At 45.3% G+C, this 27,504-nt stretch overlaps 1 protein-coding gene across 1 annotated transcript in view; it reads left to right on the top strand.

Moving 5' to 3' along the window:
- The window catches only part of LOC115458751, a gene marked incomplete at its 3' end in the record, with an annotated part of 102,423 nt that overhangs the window by 36,788 nt on the left and 38,131 nt on the right, over positions 1-27,504 (top strand). Inside the window, exons 3-7 of the mRNA XM_030188564.1 lie at positions 2,663-2,788; positions 6,226-6,378; positions 18,499-18,618; positions 21,367-21,486; positions 23,597-23,716. Of these exons, the coding sequence (XP_030044424.1) occupies positions 2,663-2,788; positions 6,226-6,378; positions 18,499-18,618; positions 21,367-21,486; positions 23,597-23,716 (639 nt within the window). The remainder of the gene's footprint in view (positions 1-2,662; positions 2,789-6,225; positions 6,379-18,498; positions 18,619-21,366; positions 21,487-23,596; positions 23,717-27,504) is intronic.

Here is a 27,504-nt window from a genome sequence, read left to right as displayed (position 1 = left end):
CTTGGATGACGTTTGCAGAGTCTCTTGATAGAGGGAGCCGCAAATCAGCCAGTCACGAGGTATGGATGAACCTGCAATCCATCTTCACGAAGGAAAGCTACCACCATGACCTTGCAAAAATGTCCTCGGCAACATGGAAAGGCTGAATGACATGCTCATAAATCGCTAAGATCCCTCTGCAGCAAGGAGCACTGGGGGCTTTGTTGGTGCGCCTGTGGGGAGGTGGGAACATATGAGCATATGTTGTGGTCCTGGCCTGGTTTGCAGGCTTTTTGGAATGGGGTGTGGGCTGCCATTTCTAAGTGGACTGCACAAGATTGGTGGCGTCTTCCAGGACTATGTCTTTTGGGGGTGTTTGATGATGCTGGACTTGCAGATCTGTACAGGTTAGTGTTGACCCTACTGTTGGCAGCTAAAATGACTGCCCCTTCAGTGCACCAATGGCACCTTGGCGGTATGATAAAATTGTCAGTAATCTGAAGGGTCAGAAGCAGCAGCTTGAGCAGAGATCGTCATCAGGACCTCTCTGAAAAAGAGGGACTGAGCTGCCCTTGTGTGGTTGTATCCATAGCAGTTCACATTCTTATTAACTGTTTCCTGTTTATCTTTTTCTATTTTCTGTATCTTGCTCCTGGAGTCCCAGGGGAAGTTGCAATGGTGTTTCTGGAGGAAGAAGTGGGACAAGGGGTAGGGGGTGGTTGGAGGTACGGAGGCAGGTTTGAGGGTGTTTGGACACTTTTTCTCTGTAAGGGGTTCAACTGCTGTTTTGTTTGTGATATGTTTGCTTTTGCTGATCTTTGTAAAAAGTTTTATATTTTGAATAAAAATTTACAGTAAAAAAAAAAAATCTCAAATAGGTCATACTCTGAGGCCCCTATTTTAGCTTTTTTGCTTGAGACGATCTGAAGTCCTGTGATAGTCAGCTTATAGGAAATAGGACCTTCACAGTATGTCAGCCCCCCAATCTCCTCCCTGGAATTAACTTAGGGGCCTTTTACTAAGCTTAGCATGGGCTAATGGAATTAGTGTGCATTAAATGCTAAGAAGCCTGTCTTATACCTATGAGCATCTTAGCATTTAGTGCATGCTAAACTTAACAGGGTCTCTAATTTATTGATTTAAGGGGCTCCATGAACTTTGATGGAGGAAAAAAAATACAGCTATTTCCTTTACGTAGCTTCCCACTATTCCAGAACCTGTGGGATAGTTGTGTCCTTCAACCAGCAGGTGGAGATAGAAAATACTAAGGAGCTGGACTGGATGCCTAGAGAGAGATGCCTTGGCTCAGTTTTTAGTTCTCTGTCTCCAGCAAGTGGATGGACACACTTTTTAGCCTTTGACTCTTGAGTGATTTGCTCCTAATCCAGTTGGTCAACTGCTCCCCAGTTGAGCTTTGTGGGTGGCTTGACTCTGCAGAATCAAATCCCAGTCTGTGGTGCCCTGTAAAATTACTTCTTCTTACTCTTCATCTCACCTGTTTCCCCTGAGCTCCCCTGTGGAGCTCTTCTTTTCCAGCAGAACAACCTTTAAAAAAACAAAACAAAAAAGGAAAGAGGTTTGCTGGAGTCTCAGTCCTGAGACTTTCTTATCTGTGATAAGACTTGTGGAGACTGTGAGCTTGGGGGGAGCAGCCAGCAGTGGTAAGTTCAACTAAAGTTTGTCTCTGAACTGCTTGGAGGGCTGCAAGTTCTACTTGGTGTAGCGCTGCGTACAACTGGTAGCGCTATAGAAATGATTTGTAGTAGTAGTGAAGGTGAAGGATCCTGACTCTCTGGGATACATTGTGCATGTGAATGGTAACTCCCGCAGAGGCAGCTAAATGGTGTTCCCACTATGGGTCTTGCAAGAAATGTCATGGGCATCACTGTGCCTGAGTAGAGGCATGCATCTGAGAAAGCACAGCTATGTGAAAAAGGTGTGTGAAATTACATGGACATATATGGATTTAAGGAATGGAGGGGATAAAGAAATGAGGAACTTTTTACTAAGTATGAATGCTAGTTTCTGATCAAGGAATGTATAAAATATTTTTAAAAATAATAGAGGAAGAAAGACACTAAACATAATATTAACTCTTTCTAAAACATAGCCTGCCATACTTTCAAATATCAAACTGCCATGGAGTTCAAAAAAATCTCAAAGGGGGAAAAGCTTCAGAACCCTCCCTCCACTTCTGTATATCAGAAAAAAGATGTGGTAAGTTAACTTCACAGGCATAAAAACACCTTGAGAAATAATTTGCTAAAGCTCCAGTGAAACCAGCTTTCATGGATCGAGAAAAGTGACATTAATGTAAAAAAAGCAAACTTAACTTTTGCGCTCGTGCAACTCTGCTTCCACTTGTAACACGCACCGACTGTGGACAAAGGTTTTCCAAACAGGCTGTGTCAAGGTGCCAACTGTATATCAGCATTCAATGGCGTTCAGTTTTTATGAAGAATGTTTAAAAGTAGAAGTTAAATGCACTGTCACTTTTGGAGAATACTGTGCTCTGTCCTAAGAACAGCCAATGGTCCATCTAGCCCAGTATCCTGGTTCCAGCAGTGGCCAATCCAGATCACAAGTACGTGGCAGAAACCCAAATAGTAGCAACATTCCATGCAGCTGGTGCAACTAAACTTTCCTGCTTTCATTTCATTTTGTTTCTTTCACACTTCTACAGGAACAGACGACTGACAATCTTTGGCGACAACAGAAGCCTGAGAAGGGGATCACAAGCTGTCCGTCCGCATCTCCCTGTTCACGCTGCTGTTCTGATTCCCCCCACCCTCAGCCTTCACCACATCGGGTAAGAAGCATTCCTAATGAACCAGGACTGTGGGAGTCCAGGGAAAACTTTACCTCAGATTTGGTAAAAATAAAATTGCAGGTGGTGGGGGGGGGGGGGGAGGTGCAAGTTTTTTTTGGTTTTTTTTTTTACTACTTACATACACTTAATACATACTAAGACCTGTATTCTGCAGAGCTCCCTTTTTAAACTCTCACGTTTCTAGAAAGTGCAGATATGTGACTCGGGGTAAGTTCCAGTGCCTCAGGTTTATTTGCACACCTTTGAAATGCAAGGCATAGAGACCCAGGTCCCCACTGCATATGGTACTATGACTGACTATTCAGCCTGTTCACTTGATCATGATTGGCCAAACCCCACTTGAAGGGAAAATCAAGAATAAAATAAAAATCAAATTATGATCTAAACTTGGACTCTCAATTGTGGAACACAATTTTCAGTCCCATCTCTACTACTACTAATAGGAATTATTAGTTGGGACAGTAACTTCACTTACATTGGCACTCAACTGTGGAATGCCTTACCCAAATTAACAAAAACTACCCAGAACTACCTAAACTTTAGGAAATCATTGAAAACAGTATTGTTCAAGAAGGCTTACTCCCCAGGTTCAACATAATCAGAATTATCCCTTACTACTATAAGATCCAATAGACTCTAATTACATCTTATCTTTCATATTTACTACTGATTAATTGTTATTCATATCCTACTTCAATACCCATCGCTGTTTAACTGTTATTTTTTATTCTGCTAAATTTGAAAAATTGTACTTCTTGCATTGTAACTTACTACAATATTTTTGTAAGCCACTTTGAGCCTGCTATCAGTGGGAAAAGGTGGGATACAAATGTGATAAATAAATAAATAAACTTAGATTGTGAGCCCTCCAGGGACAGAGAAATACCCAGTATACTTGAATGTAACTCACCTTGAGCTACTATGAAAGGGTGTGAGCAAAATCCAAATAAATAAAATAAATGAATAAATACCACTGACTGATGCTGAAGGGCGTCTCCTGCACGTGAGCACCTCTCCCTTGTTCTTGAAGCACACCCTTAAGCTAGCAGATGCTGAATTCATTGTCTCCATATGATGATTGTGGATTGCTAAGGGCCTCCTTGTGTTTTATATATGCGCCATAGCTCTGACATATACATTTACAGCTCTGGAGAGATGTTATTTATGGAAGGCACTGCTGGTTCACTGCGGGAGATTAGATGATCTCTGTGTTACGTATTAGCTTTGTCTTTTGAATTGATTTGTTGAACATTCATTTTGCATTATGTCATATCACTGTGTATTTTCTATTGTAGTCTGATGTTGTACTATTACTGATAGGTGAGCTACAGATTTGTTGTATATAACTACAGCTTTTGGTTTTAGCCAGTAACACCGTATAAAAAATTTGAATGGGTGTTGTGACAGAACAGTGTGTTTTAAGCCTTTAAAACTGCTTAAATTAATTCTGATGTGTATTTCTCTAGTTTGGCCAGCAGGTGGTGCATGTTTATCCTTAACGCTGTTACAGATAAGTTAATGATTCCTTCTTTAGTTAACATAAATAATAGGAAGTACCTTGCAGGGATGTAACCAGCTTTTTTCAAATGTTGTTGTTCTGAGCTCTGGCCTCGAGTTTGAAATTACCCAACAGTTGCTGGCTGTTGTTTCAACTTGGAAGAAGAGAGAGAGAGAAAACTCTTTGCTGAAGCCCTGTAAAAAAACAGTTATGTTTGTTAACTGGTGAGCAGCTATATGCCCTGATCTCCCCAGGTACTTTCTAGGAAGTAAACAAATGTTTAGTTTGTGTTATAATTGATCAGTGTATCAGGTACCTGTTGTTTGCTTATTGCACATTCTTTGTTCATTGTTCAATATATTGTTCAATTTTATTGTCTTAAAAATATATTAAAGACAATAAAAATTGTTTATTGCCTCTGCTTGTCTGGACTGATAAAGAATCCTGGTGGTTTGTGTTTTGGATCTGTGAGTGCTTTCTGGGAACTGTGGAACCACTGGAAGTGTGGCTCCTGTACCTAGAAATCACTGGGGATAATTTGAGAGCGGAAGACTCACCCAGGGGTGGTTGTGACCCAGTCGGTGGGAGGAGAGTGCTAGTGTAGAGCACAAGTGGCACGTGCAGGCGGACCTGAGCTGTGCTGGGGATAGATGCTCTAAATGGTCGTGGGGTAACCCCAGATGGGTGGCTAGGCGTTTCCTGACAGGTGTGTGTTGGATAAATACCAGAACCCCCCTCCCCCCAGAAAACCCCACTTCTCTAATGCTTTCACCCCTTCCTGGCTTGTCTACTATCCTCCACTATTTTATTTTTTTTGTGTGTGTGTGTACTGGTAATACTACCTGCAGGGACCCCCCCCCCCCCACACTGATTTTCTTTGTACCCTGAAAGAACTCTTAATTAACTGGAAACTAAATAGATAAGACAGGGGTTCTCAATCCAGTCTTGGGACACACCTAACCAGTCAGGTTTTCAGGGTATCCACAATGAATATGCATGACATAAATTTGCATGCATTACCTCCATTGTGTGCAACTCTGTCTCATGCATATTCATTATGGGTATCCTGAAAACCTGACTGGCTAGATGTGTCCCAAAGTGGGTTGAGAACTACTAACTTAAGAATAGAAGCCCTATTTAAAACAAAACAAAAACCAACCAACCAAGAGAGAAATTAGAGATGAGCCAAAGGTTTGTGATCATAAGATGCACCTCTTTTCTGGGGCTGCTTTTGTTGGCAGGTTTCACAGCTGTGGGCAGAGAGTTGATGAATGCTTTAATTTTACCCAGAAAAGCATTCTTCTGGCTTACATGCTAACATAGTAAATGATAGCAGTATAAGGCCAAGTGGCTCATGCCCACACTACCAAAATTGCCAGGCATAGAACCTGACTACCTGGTAGGATTACACTTCTTCGTATATCTCCTGATCATCAAGACCCCTTTTTAAGTTCACACTTAGCACCTCTCACCTTTTATGTTCAATCACAAGGTCCCACAGTAATTCAAACAGCTACCGGTACCAGCATGGCTGTTACCAGGACATCTGGCCTTCTTAATCCCAATGGTCTTTCCAGATTGTGCCCTGCTGGTGTCAACCCATCACACTAACTCGGTCAATGTGTTTCCAGTAAGACTTGTAGTTTTCACCGTACTTGCAGCCTGCCCAACAGATCTACCTATCTCTTGTGCCTATCTTTAATGGATATAATTCTCATTTCCACTGGCTGCAACAGGTGGAAGTTGTGTAGAAAGAAGTGTCCATCACAGCAGTCATTCATACCTCTGCACAGATAGTTCCTTACCAGTTTAGAGATTTAATAAAATTAATTGCACGGTTTAGTAACAGGTTGCCCTTTACAAGGTCCATATGCAACTTACAGATTTGACCCATAACTCCAGATTTCTATGGTTGCAGCCTGTAGGCAGCCTTCTTGAGAGGCAGAAGACGCTGTGCACAGAGTCAGGATCCTGCCCACCAGCACTTTGCTGCATACAGCAGAATGCGTGTCCTGCTCCCCAGCCCTCGATGATGCATGCGTGTCCTGCTCCACAGCCCTCGATGACTCAGGTAACAGCACTTCCACAGGACTCCAAGCTCTGATTCCTGTTGCAGCAAATTTTCCATGTACCTGCCCGCCAAGTGTGCTCCAGGTCAATTATTCTATAACTTTAGAGTGCTTATAAGTTCCTATGCATATAATCCAGGAATTTTTTTTAATATATAAAACATATTTTAATATTTTATCTTCAAATCTATTCTAAAAGCCCACCTTTTTGATGCTGCTTTTAACTCCTAACCCATACTCACTTGTTCAGTACCCATATTTTATCATTCCCACCTTAATAATTTGTCCTGTTTGTCTCTCTTATTTGTCCTGTTTGTCTGTCCAAATTAGATTATAAGCTCTGTCATGCAGGGACTGTCTCTTCATGTTCAAGTGTACAGCGCTGCGTACGTCTAGTAGTGCTATAGAAATGATTAGTAGTAGTAGTTATAAGTTTTATTATAAATTTCCTCCACACATATATTAAAATAAAGTGTGAATGTGCTCAGAAAACCAAATGTGATCATAGTAGGAAGATGGTCATTGTTCTCATCATTGCATATTGTATAAAGAAACACTCTAATACTCAATAGGAGAAAAACAAACTCTATTGAAATATTCTAACTCTCTAAAAGGAGTTTGTTATATATAATTAGTTTGTGAGTGTCCCTTTAATTGTGGAAAAAGCTCCACTTAAATTATATTACAAACGATTGAAACCTCAAATCTCCAAACAGGAAAAATACAAAAGTATTTATACTATCCTTGTTGTATCAGGAGTAACTACCTGATTCACCAGTTATTGAAATCTATCCCCTCTTTCTGCAGAAATCATACAGGCTAAGGGCTGGCTGAAATACATTGTCACATGACCTTTGTTATAGGTGTTCAGTAGTCATTCTGGAGTTCCCCTAACTTGGGTAACTGCATCTTCCAACAGCATTTTCCATTAGCCCTATCTTGGTATGTTTTTCTGTGACTGGATGCGCTCTCATGTTACAGTTTTGTACCATCTTTGCACTGTTACATGACCTAGTTATCTCAACTGTAGCACGTCATGTCTCATATCTCAGAAAAACAAGCCAACTGTCACCAGGTGCAAAAAGTCCCTTCTTGTCCTGACCTGTTTGTTGGCGAGCAGGGCCGTTGAGAGGGGGAGCAGGGGGGACAGAATTCCCCAGGCCTCCAAGTGGAGCCCGGTGCTGGGGTCTTTCTTCTTCTCCTGCTCCCAGGCCACCAGCGCCGCAGACCCCGGTCTCACCCGCCCACCCTCGGCTCCGTCGACAGCCCATCCGCCACTGGGCCTCCTGCATTTAAATTGGCAGCGCCTCACCTTCGTGTGAAAGCGGCAGATCACCTCCCTTTGGGCCTTTCCTCCCTGTGTCCCGCCCTCGTTTGATGTAACTTCCTGTTTCCGCGAGAGTGGGACACAGGGAGGGAAGGCCTGAAGGGAGGCGATCTGCTTTCACACGGAGGTGAGGCGCTGCCGATTTGAATGCAGGGGGCCTAGTGGCAGACGGAGGGGGCTGTTGACGTGGCTGGGGGTGGGTGGGTGGAGACCAGGGACTGCGGCGCTGGCGGCCTGAGTAGCAGTTGAGGGGGGGGCCCTGGGGGCGGCCTTGGCCCTGTCAGCTGAATATTTCCAGCAATTTACTGCCAGCAACTTAAGTAGCTTAATACCCCTGACTGGTTCTTCTTTGTCCAGTGTTACAATGGTCACCCCACACAGTTCTAAATCCAAGTGATGAAAAAACTCTCAGTCCAAGCATTGGATATTCTGTTCAAATCATTTACAGTCCAAAAGTTCTATATGCCGTCTCTTAAGCCCATGCTCTGAAGTTCAAGCCAACTGGATTTTCCTTGGCACTAATATTCACAAGACCATATTCTACTGCTACATATATCTCCCAACGTGGATCCACATTTCGCCTGTCTGGCTTCTCAGGGGATTCCTCCAAATATGTTAAACTGTCAAAAATAAAAATATTCATAACAAATCAATATCCAAACAAAATTTGAAAACTTATTTCCTAAACCTTTAATCTGGTTTACTGATAAATGATAAAAACTTCCTCGCTTCAAGATGGCGCAGTTAGAATTCAGCGACACCGAATTTCAATTTTAATCTGAGCACATTCACACTTTATTTTAATATATGTATAGAGGAAATGCATAATAAAACCTTATAATAAAATATGTTTTATATATTTAAAAAATAATTCCTGGATATATGTATAGGAACTTAAGCAATATTATTCAGGAGTTATAATAATACATTTTGATGATAAATTCTCCCATTGATTTTTAATGCTGCTATATATAAACCAAAGGGGTAAAAAGGAAGAGTTGTAGGAATGTGTGTGCCCAGGGTGATGCAACACAGGGTAGGCTAAGGTTTGAGGGTGCTTCTGGAGTGCTAGATGGTCAGCAGGACTTCTGGCTTTCTTATTGTCCCAAAACAGAAATAAGGAGTGGAAACAGAGTCAGGCTGCTCAAAACAGACCAGAGACGTTGTATATAAATTGAAGGCTTTATTGGGGGATGACTCAACAGGGTACCGTGTTTTGGCACACACAGTGCCTTCGTCAGGAGTCTCGTCTGTTTGTGAAGAGAACAAACATCCTCGATGTGTTGATCTAAATAGTAGTGGTCTTTAAAAAGACCTTTGCAGTTGTAGAGTGTGTCGCTTATAAACGTTGCGGTAGATCTATGTTTATAAGTGACAGACACTCTACAACTCCTTGTTTCTGTCCTGTGACTCTCCGTGGGATATTTATTTTCTTATCTTCCCACCAGACCAGTCCAGACTCTTGGGCTTGTGCTGTCCTGCCAGCAGGTGGAGACTGAAAACTGCTGAGCTGTGATGTCATCACATAAGAGCCCTGTTCGGCCTAATGGCCAGCCTGTATTTCTCAGATTCTCTGTCAGGTGCTAGACTTCCTGTGCAGCCTTTGTCTGGTAGGATTTTATTTCCATTTCTTGGGTCATTTTTATTAAAAGATTCTGGCTTTCTTTAAAATTAATTAATTAATTTAGGGATGTAACACCTGGGGGTCCCAGGTTCCCCCCCTCCACCAACCCTTTTCTCAATGAGTTAGGTTTTTTTTTTTTCTTATGCCTCTGACTTTTTCCCCAGGGAGGGAGGGGGGGACCTTGAGTGGCCAAACTTAATTGAAGCTCAATAGAAAGTTTGACTTGCAGTTGCTTGTATTGGTGCTTCTTTGGTCTTCACCATGAAAAAGCTGCTCTGGAAAGGCTGCTGTTTTTGACTATTGGATTTTCTTTGTCAGAGTAGTTTCTGTGCAGGGTTGCTGGTGTGGTTTCATTATGGCAGCGCTGAAAGATAAAAACAAACGCTGTTCTGTTTGTGGGACATGAAGGTTGGCTACTGCAGTGGCTTGAAAACGCCGATGGTGTGATGAGAAAGCTGTGGTACTGAAGGACCATCGGATGAGCAGCACACTGGTTCCTCTGGCCAAGCACAGCTGTTAGTTAATGTGGCTGAAGCGGTGGCAGACCCAATTTTGGTAGAATGGTCACCATGTTTGCAACTCCTGCAGGGGTTGCTGCCAGAGACTAGCCTTTTCAGTTGTCTTCCTCCCCCACTGTCAGCAACGGATCATTCTCTTGCAGGTAGGTTGCAGGACTTAAGTTTTGCTCAAAATTTCTTACCTGAGCTTATTCTCTTGTTGCACAGAGCCTTTTGTTTGGGTAGAGATTTACCCTTTACTACTTTTCCTTTACCTAATGTCCCTGCTTCTTCTTTCAATGTAGCTGTTAAGTGGTCCAAGTTGGAAAGGGTAGAAGATCAGGGTGATATGCTTTCTGTAGTTTCTGAAGCGGAGTTGGAGCTAGATTAAAATTTTGTAGAGCAGCAGTTTGGGCTAGAGGAAGACACCTCTCTAAAGGGGATGAAGTTCCACTGGGAGAGGATTCTTCTGTGGTCCATATTTTTGATAAAGAGGACTTGTCAACTTTACTTTTCCAGGGTTTGTCCACTGTTAAGATTTTTGTGGATAAGCCTAGTTCTGGTTCCCAGGGCCCCCTTTTGATTGGTATGAGGGAACACCTTAGAAGACTTATATCTTTCAGGTGATAGATGATGATCATTTCTGCAGAACGAGAGGTTCTAGATGCCAGTTTCCTGTTAAGTGGTCTGTGGCTAGGCTTTACCCAGTAGTGTCTCATTAGTTTGAAAGATTCAAGCTGCCTAAAGTAGATGTGGTGATTAGTCTTTAAGAGGTTTCTGTAATCCAGTGTATTGTCTTTGCTGATGTAATAGTGATTCCAATATATTATGCAGAAACCTCACTGTTCTTTTCCTGAGGAACATGTTTTAGGCAGTGAAAAGGAAACCCTGGGGAGCAGGGTAGGAAGGTGTACTAGGCAGCTGTTCTCCAGTTCCTCATGTCCACTGCCCTTAAACACCTCCCCCAGGAAAAGGACACTGAATTAGAGACCTCTTGAAGAATCTTGGTATAAATGTAACAGTAAACAAGAGACTGATTTCATAATGTACATAAGTTCCTTTGGAGTGACCCTGCTACACTTAAGTTTTGTTGTTCTATTTAGAACACCTTTTGTGGGTTAGTGGTGCAGTCACTCTGCCACTTACACATCCCACTGATAGGGCAAAATGTGATTCACGTCTAGTTTGTGTAAGAATATTTGAATTAAAGTGCTTTAACACCAGACTTGTATTCTGCTTCTTTGGACTGCCACTTTCAGAAAGTACTTCTTTGGTACATCCCAATCATCTGGACTGGTCTGGTGGGAAGATAAGGAACGGTAAATTCTTATCTGCTGATTTTCTTTCCTTGAGTCCCTCCAGACTAGTCCAGAACCCACCCGTGGCTCTTAGCATTAGTTGGTTTTCTGTCTCTTGAAGTGTAAAGATTTTGAGTTCATTATTCCTGTTGGATTTTTAATCTGAAGGGCTGTGGAGTGGAGGAGTAGCCTAGTGGTTAGTGCAGCGGACTCTGATCCTGGGGAACTGGGTTTGATTCCCACTGCAGCTCCTTGTGACTCTGGGCAAGTCACTTAACCCTCCATTGCCCCAGGTACAAAATAAGTTCCTGTACTATGTAAACCGCTTTGAGGGTAGTTGCAAAAAACCACTGAAAGGCGGTATATCAAGTCCCATTCCCTTTATCCTTTATTAGTGGTTCATTAGTTCCTAAGTTTTTGTTTTCCCTTTTAATTGCCTTTTTCTTTTCTGCTTTGATAAATACTGATTGGCCAAGGAGTTGCACATGGTTCTTAAATGATGACATCACAGCTCAGTTGTTCTCGGTGTCCAACTGCTGGCAGAACAGCACAAATCCAAGTGTCTGGATGATCTCAAGGTAAGGAAAGAAAACTAACAGGTAAGAACTAATTTACTCTTTTTACTCTCCTTGACCCTTACCCTGCTTGATCCACCCTGTTAGATGTTTTTCATTCTGTCTCCTCCTTTTATATTTTTCTAAGTTTCCTATTTTGTGATTTTATTTAACTTTTTGTAAGCCACGTTCTCCGAGGACAAGCAGGCTGCTTGTTCTCACTGATGGGTGACGTCCACGGCAGCCCCTCCAATCGGAACACTTTCTAGCAAAGTCCTTTGCTAGTCCTCGTGCGCCGATGCGCACCGCGCATGCGCGGCCGTCTTCCCGCCCGAACCGGCTCGTGCCGGCCAGTCTTCTTTTGTCCGCGATCGGTACGGTCGTGTTTCGCCGTTCGCGCCCCGAAAGTTGACCTCGCGCGTCGTTTTTCAACTTTGCTTCAAAAAAAAAAAAAAAGGTGTCGGAAGGAGACCTTTTCGGTCTGCTCCCTTCCTGTATTCCTAGTTTTTGCCCCGGTAAGTTTTCTTTCGTCGTCGGGGTAGGCCCTATTTAGGCCTCGGTTTGAAGTTTTTCTTCCCCCTTTTTTGTGGTGCCATTTTCGCCATTTCGAGTTTTGATCTCGCCGGCGCGATTTTTCCGCCCATGACATCGAAGTCTTCCAGCGGCTTCAAGAAGTGCACCCTGTGCGCCCGGGTAATCTCGCTCACTGACAGGCACGCGTCGTGTCTTCAGTGTCTGGGGGCTGGGCACCGCCCGCAGGCCTGTAGTCTGTGTTCTCTTTTGCAAAAGCGGACTCAGGTAGCGAGATTAGCCCAGTGGAACGTTTTGTTCTCGGGCTCTTCGTCGGCATCGGCACCGGGAGTATCGACTGCTTCGACGTCGTCGGCGCCTGGACCTTCATCCTCGCCCCCGATTGCATCGAGTGCATCGAGGCATCGGCCCTCTGCATCGGGGCGACATCGGAAGGCTGCGTCGGCGTCGGTGGTATCGAGACCTCCTCGTCTGCTGATGTCGTCGGACGGTGGTGCTTCGTCTGGAGTGCAGGTGAGGGCTGTCCATTCCCCTGCTGGTGGCGGTGAGCCTTCGGGTGGGTCTCCCCCCACCCTGAGGGCTCCTGCGGTACAGCCCCCCCGAGACCGACCTCCTTCGGCCTCGGCCCCGAGGAAGAGACGGCTGGATTCTACGTCCTCCTCGTCGGTGCTGGGAAGCTCCGGTGACATGCTTCGTCCCAAAAAGTCGAAGAACCATCGTCACCGGTCCCCTTCCCGTGTCGACACCTAGAGCTCTGGGTCGCCGAGGGAGTCGGCACTCAGCAGGCATCGGCACTGAGAGGACCGCTCGCCCTCTGTTCAAGAGGTGTCGGTGCGCTCCCCTTTGGACAGCCCGGAACAGCCTCCACGCCTGGAACAGATTCTGACATCGACTCCTGCATCGGCTTCCATGTCTTTTTCCACAGCCGCTCTGCACGAGAGCCTCCGGGCCGTTCTCCCAGAGATCCTGGGAGAGCTGTTGCGCCCTACCCCTCCGGTACCGGGGGTGCTTGCGCCACCGGTACCGTCGAGCGAGGCGCCGGCTGGCCCATTGCCCGGGGTGAGGTCTCCGACATCGGTGCCGCGTGCGGTACCGACTGCGGTAGCCTCCCAGGAAGGCTCCCTGACTACGTCGGCGGAGGGAGCTTCGCTGGTGCGGGCGAGGGAGTCTACCTCTCGACGCTCCCACCGTGGCCGTGGTTCCACGGAGTCGAGCCGGGCATGGTTGCAGACACAGGTCCGTGAACTTGTGTCTGACACCGATGGTGAGGCCTCGTGGGAAGAGGAAGAAGACATCAGATATTTCTCTGACGAGGAGTCTGAGGGTCTTCCTTCTGATCCCACTCCCTCTCCTGAAAGGCAGCTTTCTCCTCCCGAGAGCCTGTCTTTCGCTTCCTTTGTCCGGGAGATGTCTACGGCCATCCCCTTCCCGGTGGTTGTGGAGGACGAGCCCAGGGCTGAAATGTTTGAGCTCCTGGACTATCCTTCTCCAACTAAGGAAGCGTCCACAGTACCCATGCATCATGTCCTCAAAAAGACATTGCTGGCGAACTGGACCAAGCCATTAAGTAATCCCCACATTCCCAAGAAGATCGAGTCCCAGTACCGAATCCATGGGGACCCAGAGCTGATGCGCACTCAGTTGCCTCATGACTCTGGAGTTGTGGATTTGGCCCTAAAGAAGGCCAAGAGTTCTAGGGAGCATGCTTCAGAGCCCCCGGCAAGGACTCTAGAACCTTGGAGTCCTTTGGGAGGAAGGCCTACCATTCTTCTATGCTCGTGGCCAAAATTCAGTCCTACCAGCTCTACACGAGCATACACATGCGGAACAATGTGCGGCAGTTGGCGGGCTTGGTGGACAAGCTCCCCCCTGAGCAAGCCAAGCCATTTCAGGAGGTGGTCAGGCAGCTGAAGGCGTGCAGAGAATTCCTGGCCAGAAGGGTGTATGACACCTTTGATGTTGTGTCCAGGGCCGCTGCTCAAGGTGTGGTGATGCGCAGACTCTCATGGCTGCGTGCCTCCGACCTGAAGAATAGAATCCAGCAGCGGATTGCGGACTCGCCTTGCCGTGCGGATAATATTTTTGGAGAGAAAGTCGAGCAGGTGGTAGAGCAGCTCCACCAGCGGCACTTCGCAGACTGGGGGTACACGTGTTCCCATATCTCGACGATTGGCTGGTGAAGAACACATCCTGGAGCTACTGGGGTTTGTGATAAATTATCCAAAGTCCCATCTTCTCCCAGTGCAGAAACTCGAATTCATAGGAGCTCTGCTGGATTCCCGGACGGCTCGCGCCTATCTCCCAGAGACGAGAGCCAACAACTTGTTGTCCCTCGTCTCGCGGGTGCGAGCGTCACAGCAGATCACAGCTCGGCAGATGTTGAGATTGCTGGGCCACATGGCCTCCACAGTTCATGTGACTCCCATGGCCCGCCTTCACATGAGATCTGCCCAATGGACCCTAGCTTCCCAGTGGTTTCAGGCTGCTGGGGATCTAGAAGACGTGATCCACCTGCCCACGAGTTTTCTCAAATCCCTGCATTGGTGGACGATTTGGTCCAATTTGGCTCTGGGACGTCCTTTCCAAATTCCTCAGCCACAAAAAGTGCTGACTACGGATGCGTCTCTCCTGGGGTGGGGAGCTCATGTCGATGGGCTTCACACCCAAGGAAGCTTGTCCCTCCAGGAACGCGATCTGCAGATCAATCTCCTGGAGTTACGAGCGGTCTGGAACGCTCTGAAGGCTTTCAGAGATTGGCTGTCCCACCAAATTATCCAAATTCAGACAGACAACCAGGTTGCCATGTATTACATCAACAAGCAGGGGGGCACCGGATCTCGCCCTCTGTGTCAGGAAGCCGTCAGCATGTGGCTCTGGGCTCGCCGTCACGGCATGGTGCTCAAAGCCACATATCTGGCAGGCGTAAACAACAGTCTGGCCGACAGGTTGAGCAGGATTATGCAACCTCACGAGTGGTCGCTCAGTTCCCGTGTAGTGCGACAGATTTTCCAGGTGTGGGGCACCCCCTTGGTAGATCTCTTCGCATCTCAAGCCAACCACAAAGTCCCTCAGTTCTGTTCCAGGCTTCAGGCCCACGGCAGACTGGCATCAGATGCCTTACTCCTGGACTGGGGGGAGGGTCTGCTGTATGCTTATCCTCCCATACCTCTGGTGGGGAAGACTTTGTTGAAACTCAAGCAAGACCGAGGCACCATGATTCTGATTGCTCCTTTTTGGCCACGTCAGATCTGGTTCCCTCTTCTTCTGGAGTTGTCCTCCGAAGAACCGTGGAGATTGGAGTGTTTTCCGACCCTCATCACACAGGACGAAGGGGCGCTTCTGCATCCCAACCTCCGGTCCCTGGCTCTCATGGCCTGGATGTTGAGAGCGTAGACTTTGCCTCTTTGGGTCTGTCAGAGGGTGTCTCCCGCATCTTGCTTGCTTCCAGGAAAGATTCCACTAAGAGGAGTTACTTCTTTCTATGGAGTAGGTTTGCCGTCTAGTGTGACAGCAAGGCCCTAGATTGTCGCTCTTGTCCTACACAGACCCTGCTTGAATACCTTCTGCACTTGTCTGAGTCTGGTCTCAAGACCAACTCTGTAAGAGTTCACCTTAGTGCAATCAGTGCATACCATTACCGTGTGGAAGGTAAGCCGATCTCAGGACAGCCTTTAGTTGTTCGCTTCATGAGAGGTTTGCTTTTGTCAAAGCCCCCTGTCAAGCCTCCTACAGTGTCATGGGATCTCAATGTCGTTCTCACCCAGCTGATGAAACCTCCTTTTGAGCCACTGAATTCCTGCCATCTGAAGTACTTGACCTGGAAGGTCATTTTCTTGGTGGCAGTTACTTCAGCTCGTAGAGTCAGTGAGCTTCAGGCCCTGGTAGCCCAGGCCCCTTACACCAAATTTCATCATAATAGAGTAGTCCTCCGCACTCACCCTAAGTTCTTGCCAAAGGTTGTGTCGGAGTTCCATCTGAACCAGTCAATTGTCTTGCCAACATTCTTTCCCCGTCCTCATTCCTGCCCTGCTGAACGTCAGCTGCACACATTGGACTGCAAGAGAGCATTGGCCTTCTATCTGGAGCGGACACAGCCCAACAGACAGTCCGCCCAATTGTTTGTTTCTTTTGATCCCAACAGGAGGGGAGTGGCTGTGGGGAAACGCACCATATCCAATTGGCTAGCAGATTGCATTTCCTTCACTTACGCCCAGGCTGGGCTGGCTCTTGAGGGTCATGTCACGGCTCATAATGTTAGAGCCATGGCAGCGTCAGTGGCCCACTTGAAGTCAGCCACTATTGAAGAGATTTGCAAAGCTGCGACATGGTCATCTGTTCAGTCGGTTCGGGTAGTCAGTGCTTCAGAATCTGTTCGGGGTTTAGGATCCAACTCCACCCCCCTAGGCCCATGTTTGTTCTGTTCCAGGCTGCACTCTCATTTAGTTGGTAAATTTTTTAGGTCAATCTCAGTTATGTCCTCGCCGTTGCGAGGCCCAATTGACCATGGTTGTTGTTTTGAGTGAGCCTGGGGGCTAGGGATACCCCATCAGTGAGAACAAGCAGCCTGCTTGTCCTCGGAGAAAGCGAATGCTACATACCTGTAGAAGGTATTCTCCGAGGACAGCAGGCTGATTGTTCTCACAAACCCGCCCCCCTCCCCTTTGGAGTTGTGTCTTCCCTTCTCTTTGTCTTGCTACATATGAGACTGGCCGGCACGAGCCGGTTCGGGCGGGAAGACGGCCGCGCATGCGCGGTGCGCATCGGCGCGAGAGGACTAGCAAAGGACTTTGCTAGAAAGTGTTTCGATTGGAGGGGCTGCCGTGGACGTCACCCATCAGTGAGAACAATCAGCCTGCTGTCCTCGGAGAATACCTTCTACAGGTATGTAGCATTCGCTTTGTGCCTGCATGTGTGGGAAAATGTGGGATATAAGCAAACCATAAATAAATAAATAAATGTGTATATTAAACCTTTGATACTTAGAGCACCAGCACAATGTTACTGGTAGGAACCAGAAAAGCCATGGAGCTGAAACTCTGTTCCACTATGGGAGGCGGGGATAGTGCTGGGCAGACTTGTACGGTCTGTGCCAGAGCCGGTGGTTGGGAGGCAGGGATGGTGGTTGGGAGGTGAGGATAGTGCTGGGCAGACTTATACGGTCTGTGCCCTGAAGAGCACAGGTACAAATCAAAGTAGGGTATACACAAAAAGCAGCAAATATGAGTTATCTTGTTGGGCAGACTGGATGGACCGTGCAGGTCTTTTTCTGCCGTCATCTGCTATGTTACTATGTTAAATTGCATAATTGACTTCCAAGGATGGTTGTACTAGCCAATGAAAACCATTTCCTATATGTTGTAGGACTGGAAGAGTTCTGATTTGAGCTTACTCACTTAAATCTCAATCTGAAATGTCCCTTGATGCACCATCACCAGTGGGACATTTCAGATTGAGATTTAAAACATCTGCATTAGATCCTTGGAAGGAGCCTGTAGCCTATTCCCCTCATGATTGAACATCTATTCAGATAAGTTCCATCTGTTATTTTTATTGCTGTGTATGAGCTTAATACATTGAAATTTATATTAAATTTGCATCATTTTCAAGTGGGAAGTTTGTTCTATGATGGTTCCCATAGCTTGTCTCACGGTGCAGAGAGTGAAGTTTTTAATCTGAATACATTTAGCACATTTATACTCGCTGTTTGGATTTTATTATTATTACCATTGTTTTATGTGAGAATTCAGTTTAGACAACCTATGCTTTTAGTATTGTATTAATGAGAGTAATACCACAAGAAATAGCTCAGTAATCTCTCTACTGTATACCTTAAATAAGTCTACACAGGAACCACCACTGATGGTTCCCATAGCTTGTCTCACGGTGCAGAGACTGACGTTTTGAATCTGAGCACATTTTATACTCACTGTGTTTGGACTTTTGTTTTATGTGAGAATTCAGTTTAGATAACCTATGCTTTTAGTATTGTATTGTGTTTTGAGGTATAGTGTCATAATTTGTGCGTACTTTTTTTCTTGATTTATTACTCTCATTAAGACGCATTCACTGAGATTTTGGAAATGTTCCCTTCCCAAAGACCAGCGTGCACCACCTCCTGCATTGCACCTGAATCCCTCCATCTTCAGATCCATCTTTATCAACTACACCCTTCAGAGGGTGGGGGGGGGATGTGTAGCCCAGGACAGGAGGATTTGATTGTAGTAAGAATGTCATAGGGAATTCTCATTCCTACATCTTTAATTGAATATCCTTTCCTTCATACTGTTAAAGACCATCCTTAGTTTCCTGGAACATCATAACCTATCAGCCAAAGAGACCATCTGTGTTCCTATCATATCTGGGTGTGAATCAGAGATTTCCTATCACAGTCTACAGCCATCACTGCTTCAGGTGAGTACAGGTCCTGATTTTCATTTTTATATGTTTTCTATTTCTCTCTTGGTATATCCATACTATTACATTTACTGTTCTAATTACCAAAACATAAAAAAAGATAGTCATCTGCTTTACCCACTGCAGTTACAAGAACCTTTAGTTGATCTCCAGTGATGCCCTTGTTTCCTCTGTTTTGTCTTGTGCTTTTTTGAAATTTGTTTGTTCCTCTGTTTTATATCCCCTCATAACTTTTAGTCCAGTCTTTGAAACGATGGTCTGTGGCCATGGACCATGTGCCAGATCTGGGCGGAGCTACATCTCCTAGATCTTTCAGCAGGTCATGTGGCCAGAGTAGACAACGTGAATGCGGGTTTTTTGAGCAGACACACTTTAGATCCTGGAGAGTGGTCTCTTCATCACTTGGTGTTCGATCAGATAGTGTTGAGATGGGGACAACCGGTAATGGATCTTATGGCATCGACTGACAGTGCTCAGGTTCCTCGCTATTTCAGTCACCAGCGGGATCCTCGGTCAGAGGGCATCGATGTGTTGGTGCTTCCGTGGCCTCCTCAGGTGTTACTGTACGTGTTCCCTCTGTGACCGCTGATAGGCAGAGTTTTTCAGCGAATCAAGCGTCATTCGGGTCCGGTGATTCTGGTGGATCCAAATTGGCTGCGCTGTTCTTGGTTTGGAGATCTGGTGCGTCTTCTGGAGGACGAGCCTCTTCCTCTGAGGGAGGCGGTCCTCTTGCGCTAGGGTCCGATAGTCATGCCAGACCCATCTCCGTTCTTGCTTACAGCTTGGCCCTTCAGAGGAACAGGTTGAGGAACAAGGGTTTTTTCTTCAGAGTTATAGATACTATGCTTCGGTCGCGAAGACGCTCCACTTTGTTGGCTTATGTATGTGCTTGACGCATTTTTGAAGCTTGGTGTAAGGATCAGTCTTGTGTTCCTCTTAGGATGTCGCTTCCTCAGATTTTGGAATTTTTGCAGGATGGTTTTGATAGGGGTTTGGCCTTGTCCTCTTTGAAGGTGCAGATTGCAGCCTTGGCCTGTTTCTGGGGAAAGGTGCAGGGTAGGTCCATCGCTTCTTCTCTGGATGTGGTGTGTGTTTTGCGAGGAGTTAAATTGCTTCGGCCCCCTTGACGTCCTTTAGTCCTTCAGTGGGATTTGAATCTCGTTCTTGAGTCTTTAGTTGGTGCTTCTTTTGAACCTTTGGATTCTTCTACTACTACTTATCATTTCTATAGCGCTACTAGATGTACGCAGCGCTTTACACTTGGATTCCTGTTCCTTCAAGGATCTTACTCTGAAGGCGGTCTTTTTGGTAGCCATTTCCTCTGCCCGTAGGATTTCGGAGTTGCAGGCTCTCTCGTTTAGAGCTCCGTTTATACTGTTCTCCAAGGAAAAGGTTTTGCTGCGTCTCGTTCCTTCCTTTTTGCCTAAGGTGGTGTCTTCTTTTCATGTGAATCAAGTAATTTTATTGCCGGTGTTAGGAGACAGGTCTGGCGACTTTGCAACGTCGTCTCGCAAAGATGGATGTGCGGCGAGTCTTGAAATTCTATCTTAAGCGGACGCTAGATTTTTGGGCCTCTGACAGGTTGTTTGTTTTGTATGGGGAGCCTAAGAAAGGTGTGGCTGCCTCTAAGGCGTCTATAGCAAGGTGGTTGAAGGAGGCGATCTCTTCGGCTTAGCTGCTTAAGGGTCGTGCAGTCCCTCCTGTGCTCAAGGCGGCTTCCTGGGCAGAGAGCAGTTTTATTCCACCTGTTGACATTTGCAAGGCCGCAGTTTGGTCCTCTTTGCACTCCTTTGTGAAACATTATAGGGTAGATGTGCAAGCGAGAGAGGATGCTGGATTTGGTGCAGCAGTTCTGTCCTCTGGGATTCGGAGGTCCCGCCCTTAGGTGCTTACTGTTTTGGTACTGCCCAAGCATCTTGGCTGGTCTGGAGGGTTCCTGAGGAAGGTGAAATTAGGGCTTTCCTGTAGACCCTCCAGACCAGTCAAGAGCCCACCCTATATGATTTCGATATCTCAGTATTTCAGTCTTGAGCATGTTGTTTTTTTTGTTTGAACCACAGTTGCTGTAACTGCTGCAGGGTTTATCTCTGTTTCTGTTGTTCTAGTAGGTTTTGGGGTTTTTTGTCATGGTGCTTGCTAAAAGCAGATTGGGGTGCCGGTTGTGCTCCATCTGCAGAAGTGTGCCCCCTGTTTGGGGAGGAGTTCTGAGTAAGGGGTTCTGTGAGGTTTTGTTGTCTTTGTTTGGAGTATTTTCTCCACTGCTTTGTTATATATTTACTGGCTGGTGGGGGTTCTGCACAGGTTACTTGTAGCTGTTTGAAGTAAGTGTTCTCAGTCTCCCTCTGCTGGTAGGCGTGCATAACCAAGCGTCTTGACCACTCTAGAGGAAAGAAAATGAGCAGGTAAGACCTAATTTCACCTTCTTCCCTTAGCAGGCCTAAACTAAAAGTATAAATTATCCAGATACAGCCACCGAATATCATTGCTGTGTAGGTAATTTGCAAACCCACTTGCATTCTGCCCCAAACTCATCCGCTTACTATACAGATACTATTGTGTCATTCAGACAGATTTTTCATCCCGACACGAGCCATATGAGTGCCAAAAATGCATGGATAGGCCGGCTATATATTCACAGGCTGCTCTTGAGCATAGAACTGGCTGTTTGTTTCTAAATGATTACTTGTCCACATCGTTATGTGGCGCCGCTTCAATTGTGACATTGTTGACTTTGTGTGGTTACAGTATGTTGAAAATCTTCTAGAACAGTACAAGAAGCCAAAATCCGAGGCTGCAGAGAGTTTTTGCATATCTCCGTGCTCATCTCATGCTATTTGTGGTGCTTCGCAGCCAATGATAAATCAGGTATGAAGGTTTCCTTCCAGGGTTGGCTTTTTTATTTATTTATTTATTAGGATTTATTTACTGCCTTTTTGAAGGAATTCACTCAAGGCGGTATACAGTAAGAATAGATCAAACATGAGCAATAGGCAATTAGAGCAGTAAAAATCTTTAATCTTTGTTTCCCCTGTGACCTCTCGGGTAAATCTTGTTAGTAGTATGCTTCTGTCATCCATTTCCCTTACCCAAGGGTGGCTCATGGAGGTTGCAGAGGAATGCAGGATCATGTGCAGAGGCACATTGCAGAGCCTAGTTTTCCTAAATCAGTAGAGGATAAAAAGTAGGGCAGATGTTGAGGGGTTAGTGGGGGGGAGGGTGGGGGGAATAGGGGGGATAAAAGGGTTATAAGCATAATGTTAAAATAAAAATTAAATTGTTGCATTGTCATGTCCTGGAGCCAATGGCTCGTTGTTATGTTTGAGATGTTATTTCAATAAAAATTCACAGTTTAAAAAAAAAAAAAGGAGGGCAGAAAAGTTGAGGCCATTTGCAAAAAAAAGCAGTTGTCCTGGCCATCATTACACAACTAAATCTTATTTTATAGAGTACCCTAATATTGGGAATAATTTTAGGTGTCTTAAGTATGTAAACCGTTCTACATGCTCAATAAGGCACCTTATAAAGCTACCTGGTGTATACCGCCTACTTTTATGTGATATAGATGTAGGTGGTGTTGAGCAAATGAGATATACACTGCCTTCTAGGGAACAGTGCATGTAGGGACATGCAAAGAATAGTTTGTTAGCACTCTGGAATGATAGGATTATGCTGGCCAATATTCAGCCCGTGGGAGGCAGCTGGCTGTTTCCGGTAACCAGCAGTGAATATCTAGGGATTTTTTTTTTGGCCAGCTTAAACGTAGCTGGCCAAGTTTAATGTTCAGCACTGTCTGGTTAAGTTTATAGCGGTCAAAGATAGGACTGCTATTTAGGTGGTCCGATTTGGCCTCTAAACTTAGCTGGCCAGCATTTGAATATTCGTGGATAGCTGGCTATATTGTGTGATATATCCGGTTAGCCGCTAAGTGCTGATATTCAGCAGAGATAACCAGCTATCTCTCGCTGAATATAGGCGCTTAAGCAGCTTAGCAGTATTTAATTGGCCAGGAGCCGTTCCTGGCAGCTTCAATAGTGCTGAATGCCAGCTGGATGGTGTCTAAGCTCCTGGAAACACTAAGAAGCAAGTGACACCAGCCCCAAGTAATAAACCAAAGCTAGGTTTATCGACAAGCAAGTGAAATGACCAGAAATAAAACGGAGATAATAAGAATGTAAGAATTATGTACAAATGCTTGGTAGCTCAGAGAGATGCAATAAACAAATATTCGCTAAATGTTATTATTGTGTGAACACTTACAGTTAGTTACAGTTAATTCATTTATAGTCCACTAGTACCATAGTTCACAGCGGATTACATCAAAGATACTAGATCCAGATAGATCTAGAATGTAGCAAAATAATCAACATCACTAATTAATATCAGACATTTGTCAGATAGCAATACTCTCAAAACTTAGCATAAACTAACAAATTACTTCCTGATTATGTGTTTCACAAACAAAAATGTTTTCAGCTTCAATTACACACAACCCAAATTTCAGAGAGAAGGCAAAAACGAGGAGGGGAGGTACAGGTTAAGGAGACAAGATAGGGATAGGAGGTGTGTGGGGTAGGGTACATGAAAATCTAGTCACAGTGAAAAACGGAGCTCAGTCTGCCTAAAGAGGAGAAAAAGCCTAGGAAAATAGTAATTTCTGCAGGGTTATACGTGTGTAAGATGTAGCATTCCTGGGAGGGGGTTAGATTTTTGTAGAGCTGGGATGAAAGGGAGGTAATTGGGATGGATAAAAGAAAAAGGAAGAGGAAGAAGTGGGTTTTTTTGGAGGGGGGAGGGAAGGAGTGCCTGAAAGTGTGGGGAGGGAAGAGAGTGCTTAGAAGCAGGAATAGGTCCTTGAAGGGAGGAGAGGAGCTGGAGAAGGTAGAGGAGAGCAAAAGAAATCAACACTTTATAAGGAAAAAGGGAGGAGGTTAAGGTGATCATTTTTTGCTTCACTTCTGGTCCTGCTTGATTTTAGATTGTTCTCAATTTCCCGGAGCAAGGGAAGAAATCATCCAAAGAAACCTCATCCAGCCCGTGCACAGTGCAATGTACATCACAGAGCAGGTCCAACAGTCAGCAAACAGCAGTCAAACAGGTAAAGCACCATTACCTAGGATACATGAGGAAGCAGCCCCATGTATAGTACTAGAAGGAACTCTGTTGATGGTCTGTTTAATAAGGGAAAAGAAATTGTGACCTGGCCTGGAGAAACTAGTGAGGCCAGAGGAACACCTGAAGGCACCTTTTTTGGCCGTGAATCAATTGCTACCTGTCAGGAAGAGTTCCCACAATTCTTTCTGCTTTGAAAATGAATATGTTGACTGTGAATTGGTTGCAACCTGTTGGGAAGATTTAGATTTTTGCTTTGTGTACATCTTCGTACCAAGTTCATTAGATGCAGGCAGCTGCTGAAAAGTAGCTGTGTCGGGCCTTGTATTTTTAACAAAATACTTTTGCCGTACTGGCGCCTTCAGTTGTTCTTCTGGACTCCCTGGTTCCTGTAGACCAGGTTGCATTTCTTTTGCCTCACGGATTGATTTATTGTGGCTCCCCCTGTTTTAAATGAGCCACAATACAGTAAAGTCTGCGTACTGTTGTGCATATGTGCCTTTTTGTAAACTTTTAAAGGGAAAAATTTTTGCACACTTCCCTTCACTCTTTATTCAAGCGAGGTTAGGTGAAGTCGATATTCAGATAACGTGTCAAGCTAACTTTGAGAGTTAGCCAGGCACATCTTAGTGGTGTAAATTACGTCCCTGATGATAAAGAAGTACAATTTTCTGGGCAAATCCATAGTCCATTTGAAATCTACCTGCATAAAAGAGGCAGCACGGAAGGTGATCCCAGGGACGTGGTTAAACTTTTTCTGGTTAGCACTGATATTCAGGATGACAGGAAGAGTTGGACAGGTATGTCTGGTTTGGCAGAAGGCTGTCCTAAAGTTATCTGAACATTTTTACCTACCCAAGACTATCTGGATAACTTATCTGCTGTCTGGCTCTTTGAATATGGGTGGGATTATTTAAAAAACAAAAACTGAGCTCCAAAGTTCAGGTGCTTAAATTTGTCCCTTACTTACAGCAAAATTTACCACCCTAAGGTGATTGCATTTTTTAAAAATGTTAAACAATTATGTTACATGCATAACGGGTAGTATGCTATAACCTGTGCACACAATTTTGCTTGTTAAGTACGAAAATGGGCACACAAGATTAGAACCTAGGGAGTGTGAATATTAACACCACCTCCCCCAATTTTATAGGAGCCAATTTGTTCCCTCGGGGCATGTACTGTCACTGTATTGGCTAGGTAGAGTAGAAAGGCTTTCATTCATAAGTGCATAACTTTTAAGCTCCTAAATTAAGATGAATTTTCAGCTGAATAATTACAAGTTTGGTTGAAAATAGGGCACAAATTTAGGAGCCTAATTTAAAAGTTTGGCTTTTTTTGAATATCAGGCCCAAAGTTTTCCTTGTTCCATTGGACTTTCAGCTCAATTAGAATCGGTCTCTATCAGGCTGCAGTGCCATGGGAATGAAAACACAAGTTTTATAAATTTACCACCGCTATTAATGTGTGTAGATATATGAGCCTAGTGCTGAAAATCAGTTCTGAACTTCTATCTTCTTTTCCCGACTCTAAATTCTCCTTTGTTGCCACTCACCCTTTAGGCTCCTAAATTTAGAAATTTTGTGAAATTTTATACATTCAGCCCTAGCAGATTTTCAAAGAGGCCAATTTATGGCATAACTCCCAAACTTAAGAGCTCCCCCCATGGAAGAGAATGGCATCCATGGTGACTACTATCCATTCCTCTACAAGAAGTGGAGTCTCCTTCAGAGAGGGATTCAATTCAACCACCATTGCACATCATGGTGTGCCTGAGTGGTTCGAGGCAAACACATGGTATGGCTGTGAACCACTGAGGACCATCTGGTGAGAAGGGAGCTCTGTAAAGGTCACATAAGAGCTCTCGCCCAAGGGACCACTTCTAGGGTTGCCACCTTAGAGTAAAGAACCCGCATGTAATCCCAAATTTTTGGATTGGATTGGAGAAAGGGAGGTGAAGCTTCAGCATTCTGTGTTTTGGAAGAAAAGCCTTGCCTTGGCTGGTATCAAACCTAGATATTGCAGACTCTGCATGGGCTGCAGCTGCTCTTGCTGATCACTCAGCCTAGAGAATGGAGCAGCTGTACCACCCGTTCTATTGTCCAAAGTTGGTCCTGGAAGGAAGAGGTCTAGATCGGTCAATTGTCTAAGTATCGGAGTGTCTTGAATGGCCTATTGTTTGGCAGGATGCTTACAGGGAGACTCCAAGAAGAAATCTGTGATTAGGGCGGGGGAACTCCAACTTGTAGGTACTCTTCACTACTTCCAAAACACACTTGTTGGATGTTATTCGGGTCCATTCCTTGTAAACGGGTCCATTCCTTGTAAAAGTCAGACAACCTTTCTCCTGCCGAGGAATGGACCTGCCTGGCTTCAGTGAGAGAAGTGGGAGGCATTGGACTGATCAACTCCCTGAGTTGAATCACACTTGTCCCCTCGAAAGGAAAGATTCCCAAGCTGAAAACAGGAATACTGCGAATAGTAACCAAAGTGACCTGGTCTGTAACACTTTGAGTCTCAGAACTGAGACCACACAAAAGAGGAGCAAACAGTAGGCTTAAGTTTATCATAAGAATATAAGAAATAGCCATGCTGGGTCAGACCAGTGGTCCATCTAGCCCAGTATCCTGCTTCCAACAGTGGCCAAGGCAGGTCACAAGTAGAGAGCTGCACGGGAACGGGGTTAGTGGGAGTCCTGCCGGATCGTCTGCAGGACTTCCACAGGGATGGACGCAGGTCCTGTGGGGGATCCCGTGGGGATGGACACAGGTCCTGCGGAAGCGTAGTGCCTGGCCAGCCTACTTATTCTTTTCTTGTACCATGGCAATTATAATAGCACTAAAAAAATTAATGGATATGGTTGATAGCATTAAAATCCGTATAAGCACTGAAGTTATCAGCATGGGCTACTGTTAGTTGAGTTTTTAGCACAAGCCAGGTTATTTTATCACAGGGGACGGGCAGAATTGCAGGAGGTGCCAGTGGGGATGGGTTAGATTCCAGTGGGACACGTGAAGTTTCTGTCCTCCGTGCTATTTTCTAGTCACAAGTACTACTAGTAATCATTTCACTGTTCGAAAGGTCCCCCATGTGTGCCGCGGACGTTTGGGGGAGGATCATTCGAATTCTACTTCTTATTTCTGAGCATCTGTTCCGCTTATGTTGGAGTCTGCCATCTCTCCCCTGTCCCCTCCCCCAAAGCTCCTCACCTGCCCACAGGCTCCTCCAAAAGCTGCAGTGGGTTGCCGCAGAGACAGTGCTTAAAGCTGCCTCTCTAGCCAGCGGGACCTTTTCTCTGACATGTCCCGCCCACAGGAAGTTGCATCAGAGCAGCAGAACACGGCAAAAGAAAGGTCCCGCAGGCCAGAGAGGCAGCTTTCAGCACTGCCTTTGCAGCGACCCACTGTAGCCTTTAGAGGACCCGGGGGGGGGGGGGGAGGGGGGGGGAAGTGAAGAGCTGGGTGGGACAGATGCCTGACCCGGACCCAGCTTTCAACTCTTCTTGCCATCATTACCATTTTTCCAAGGAGACACAGTGTGCTGTTCTGTTCTGTAGATCATCAAACAAACTGTAAATCAGGACGACCCAGTGACCCATGGCCCATGTGAAAACATAAAAAAATATATAATTTTTAAAAATGTGAATTATTTAACAGTGAGCATCTTCGGTTGTTTTATTTAAGATATAAATTTGTGAGACTGAGGATTGAAGGTTGCGAGCCTACCTGATGTAATTTGAGAAAGAGACCCAGACTGTACCAAGCCTGCAGCGCC

This window comes from Microcaecilia unicolor, unplaced genomic scaffold (assembly GCF_901765095.1).
Source record: "Microcaecilia unicolor unplaced genomic scaffold, aMicUni1.1, whole genome shotgun sequence".
NCBI classification, from domain to species: Eukaryota; Metazoa; Chordata; class Amphibia; order Gymnophiona; family Siphonopidae; genus Microcaecilia; species Microcaecilia unicolor.
Note: the sequence above shows the minus strand (reverse complement) of the source record. Positions and strands in the feature narration are given on the sequence as shown.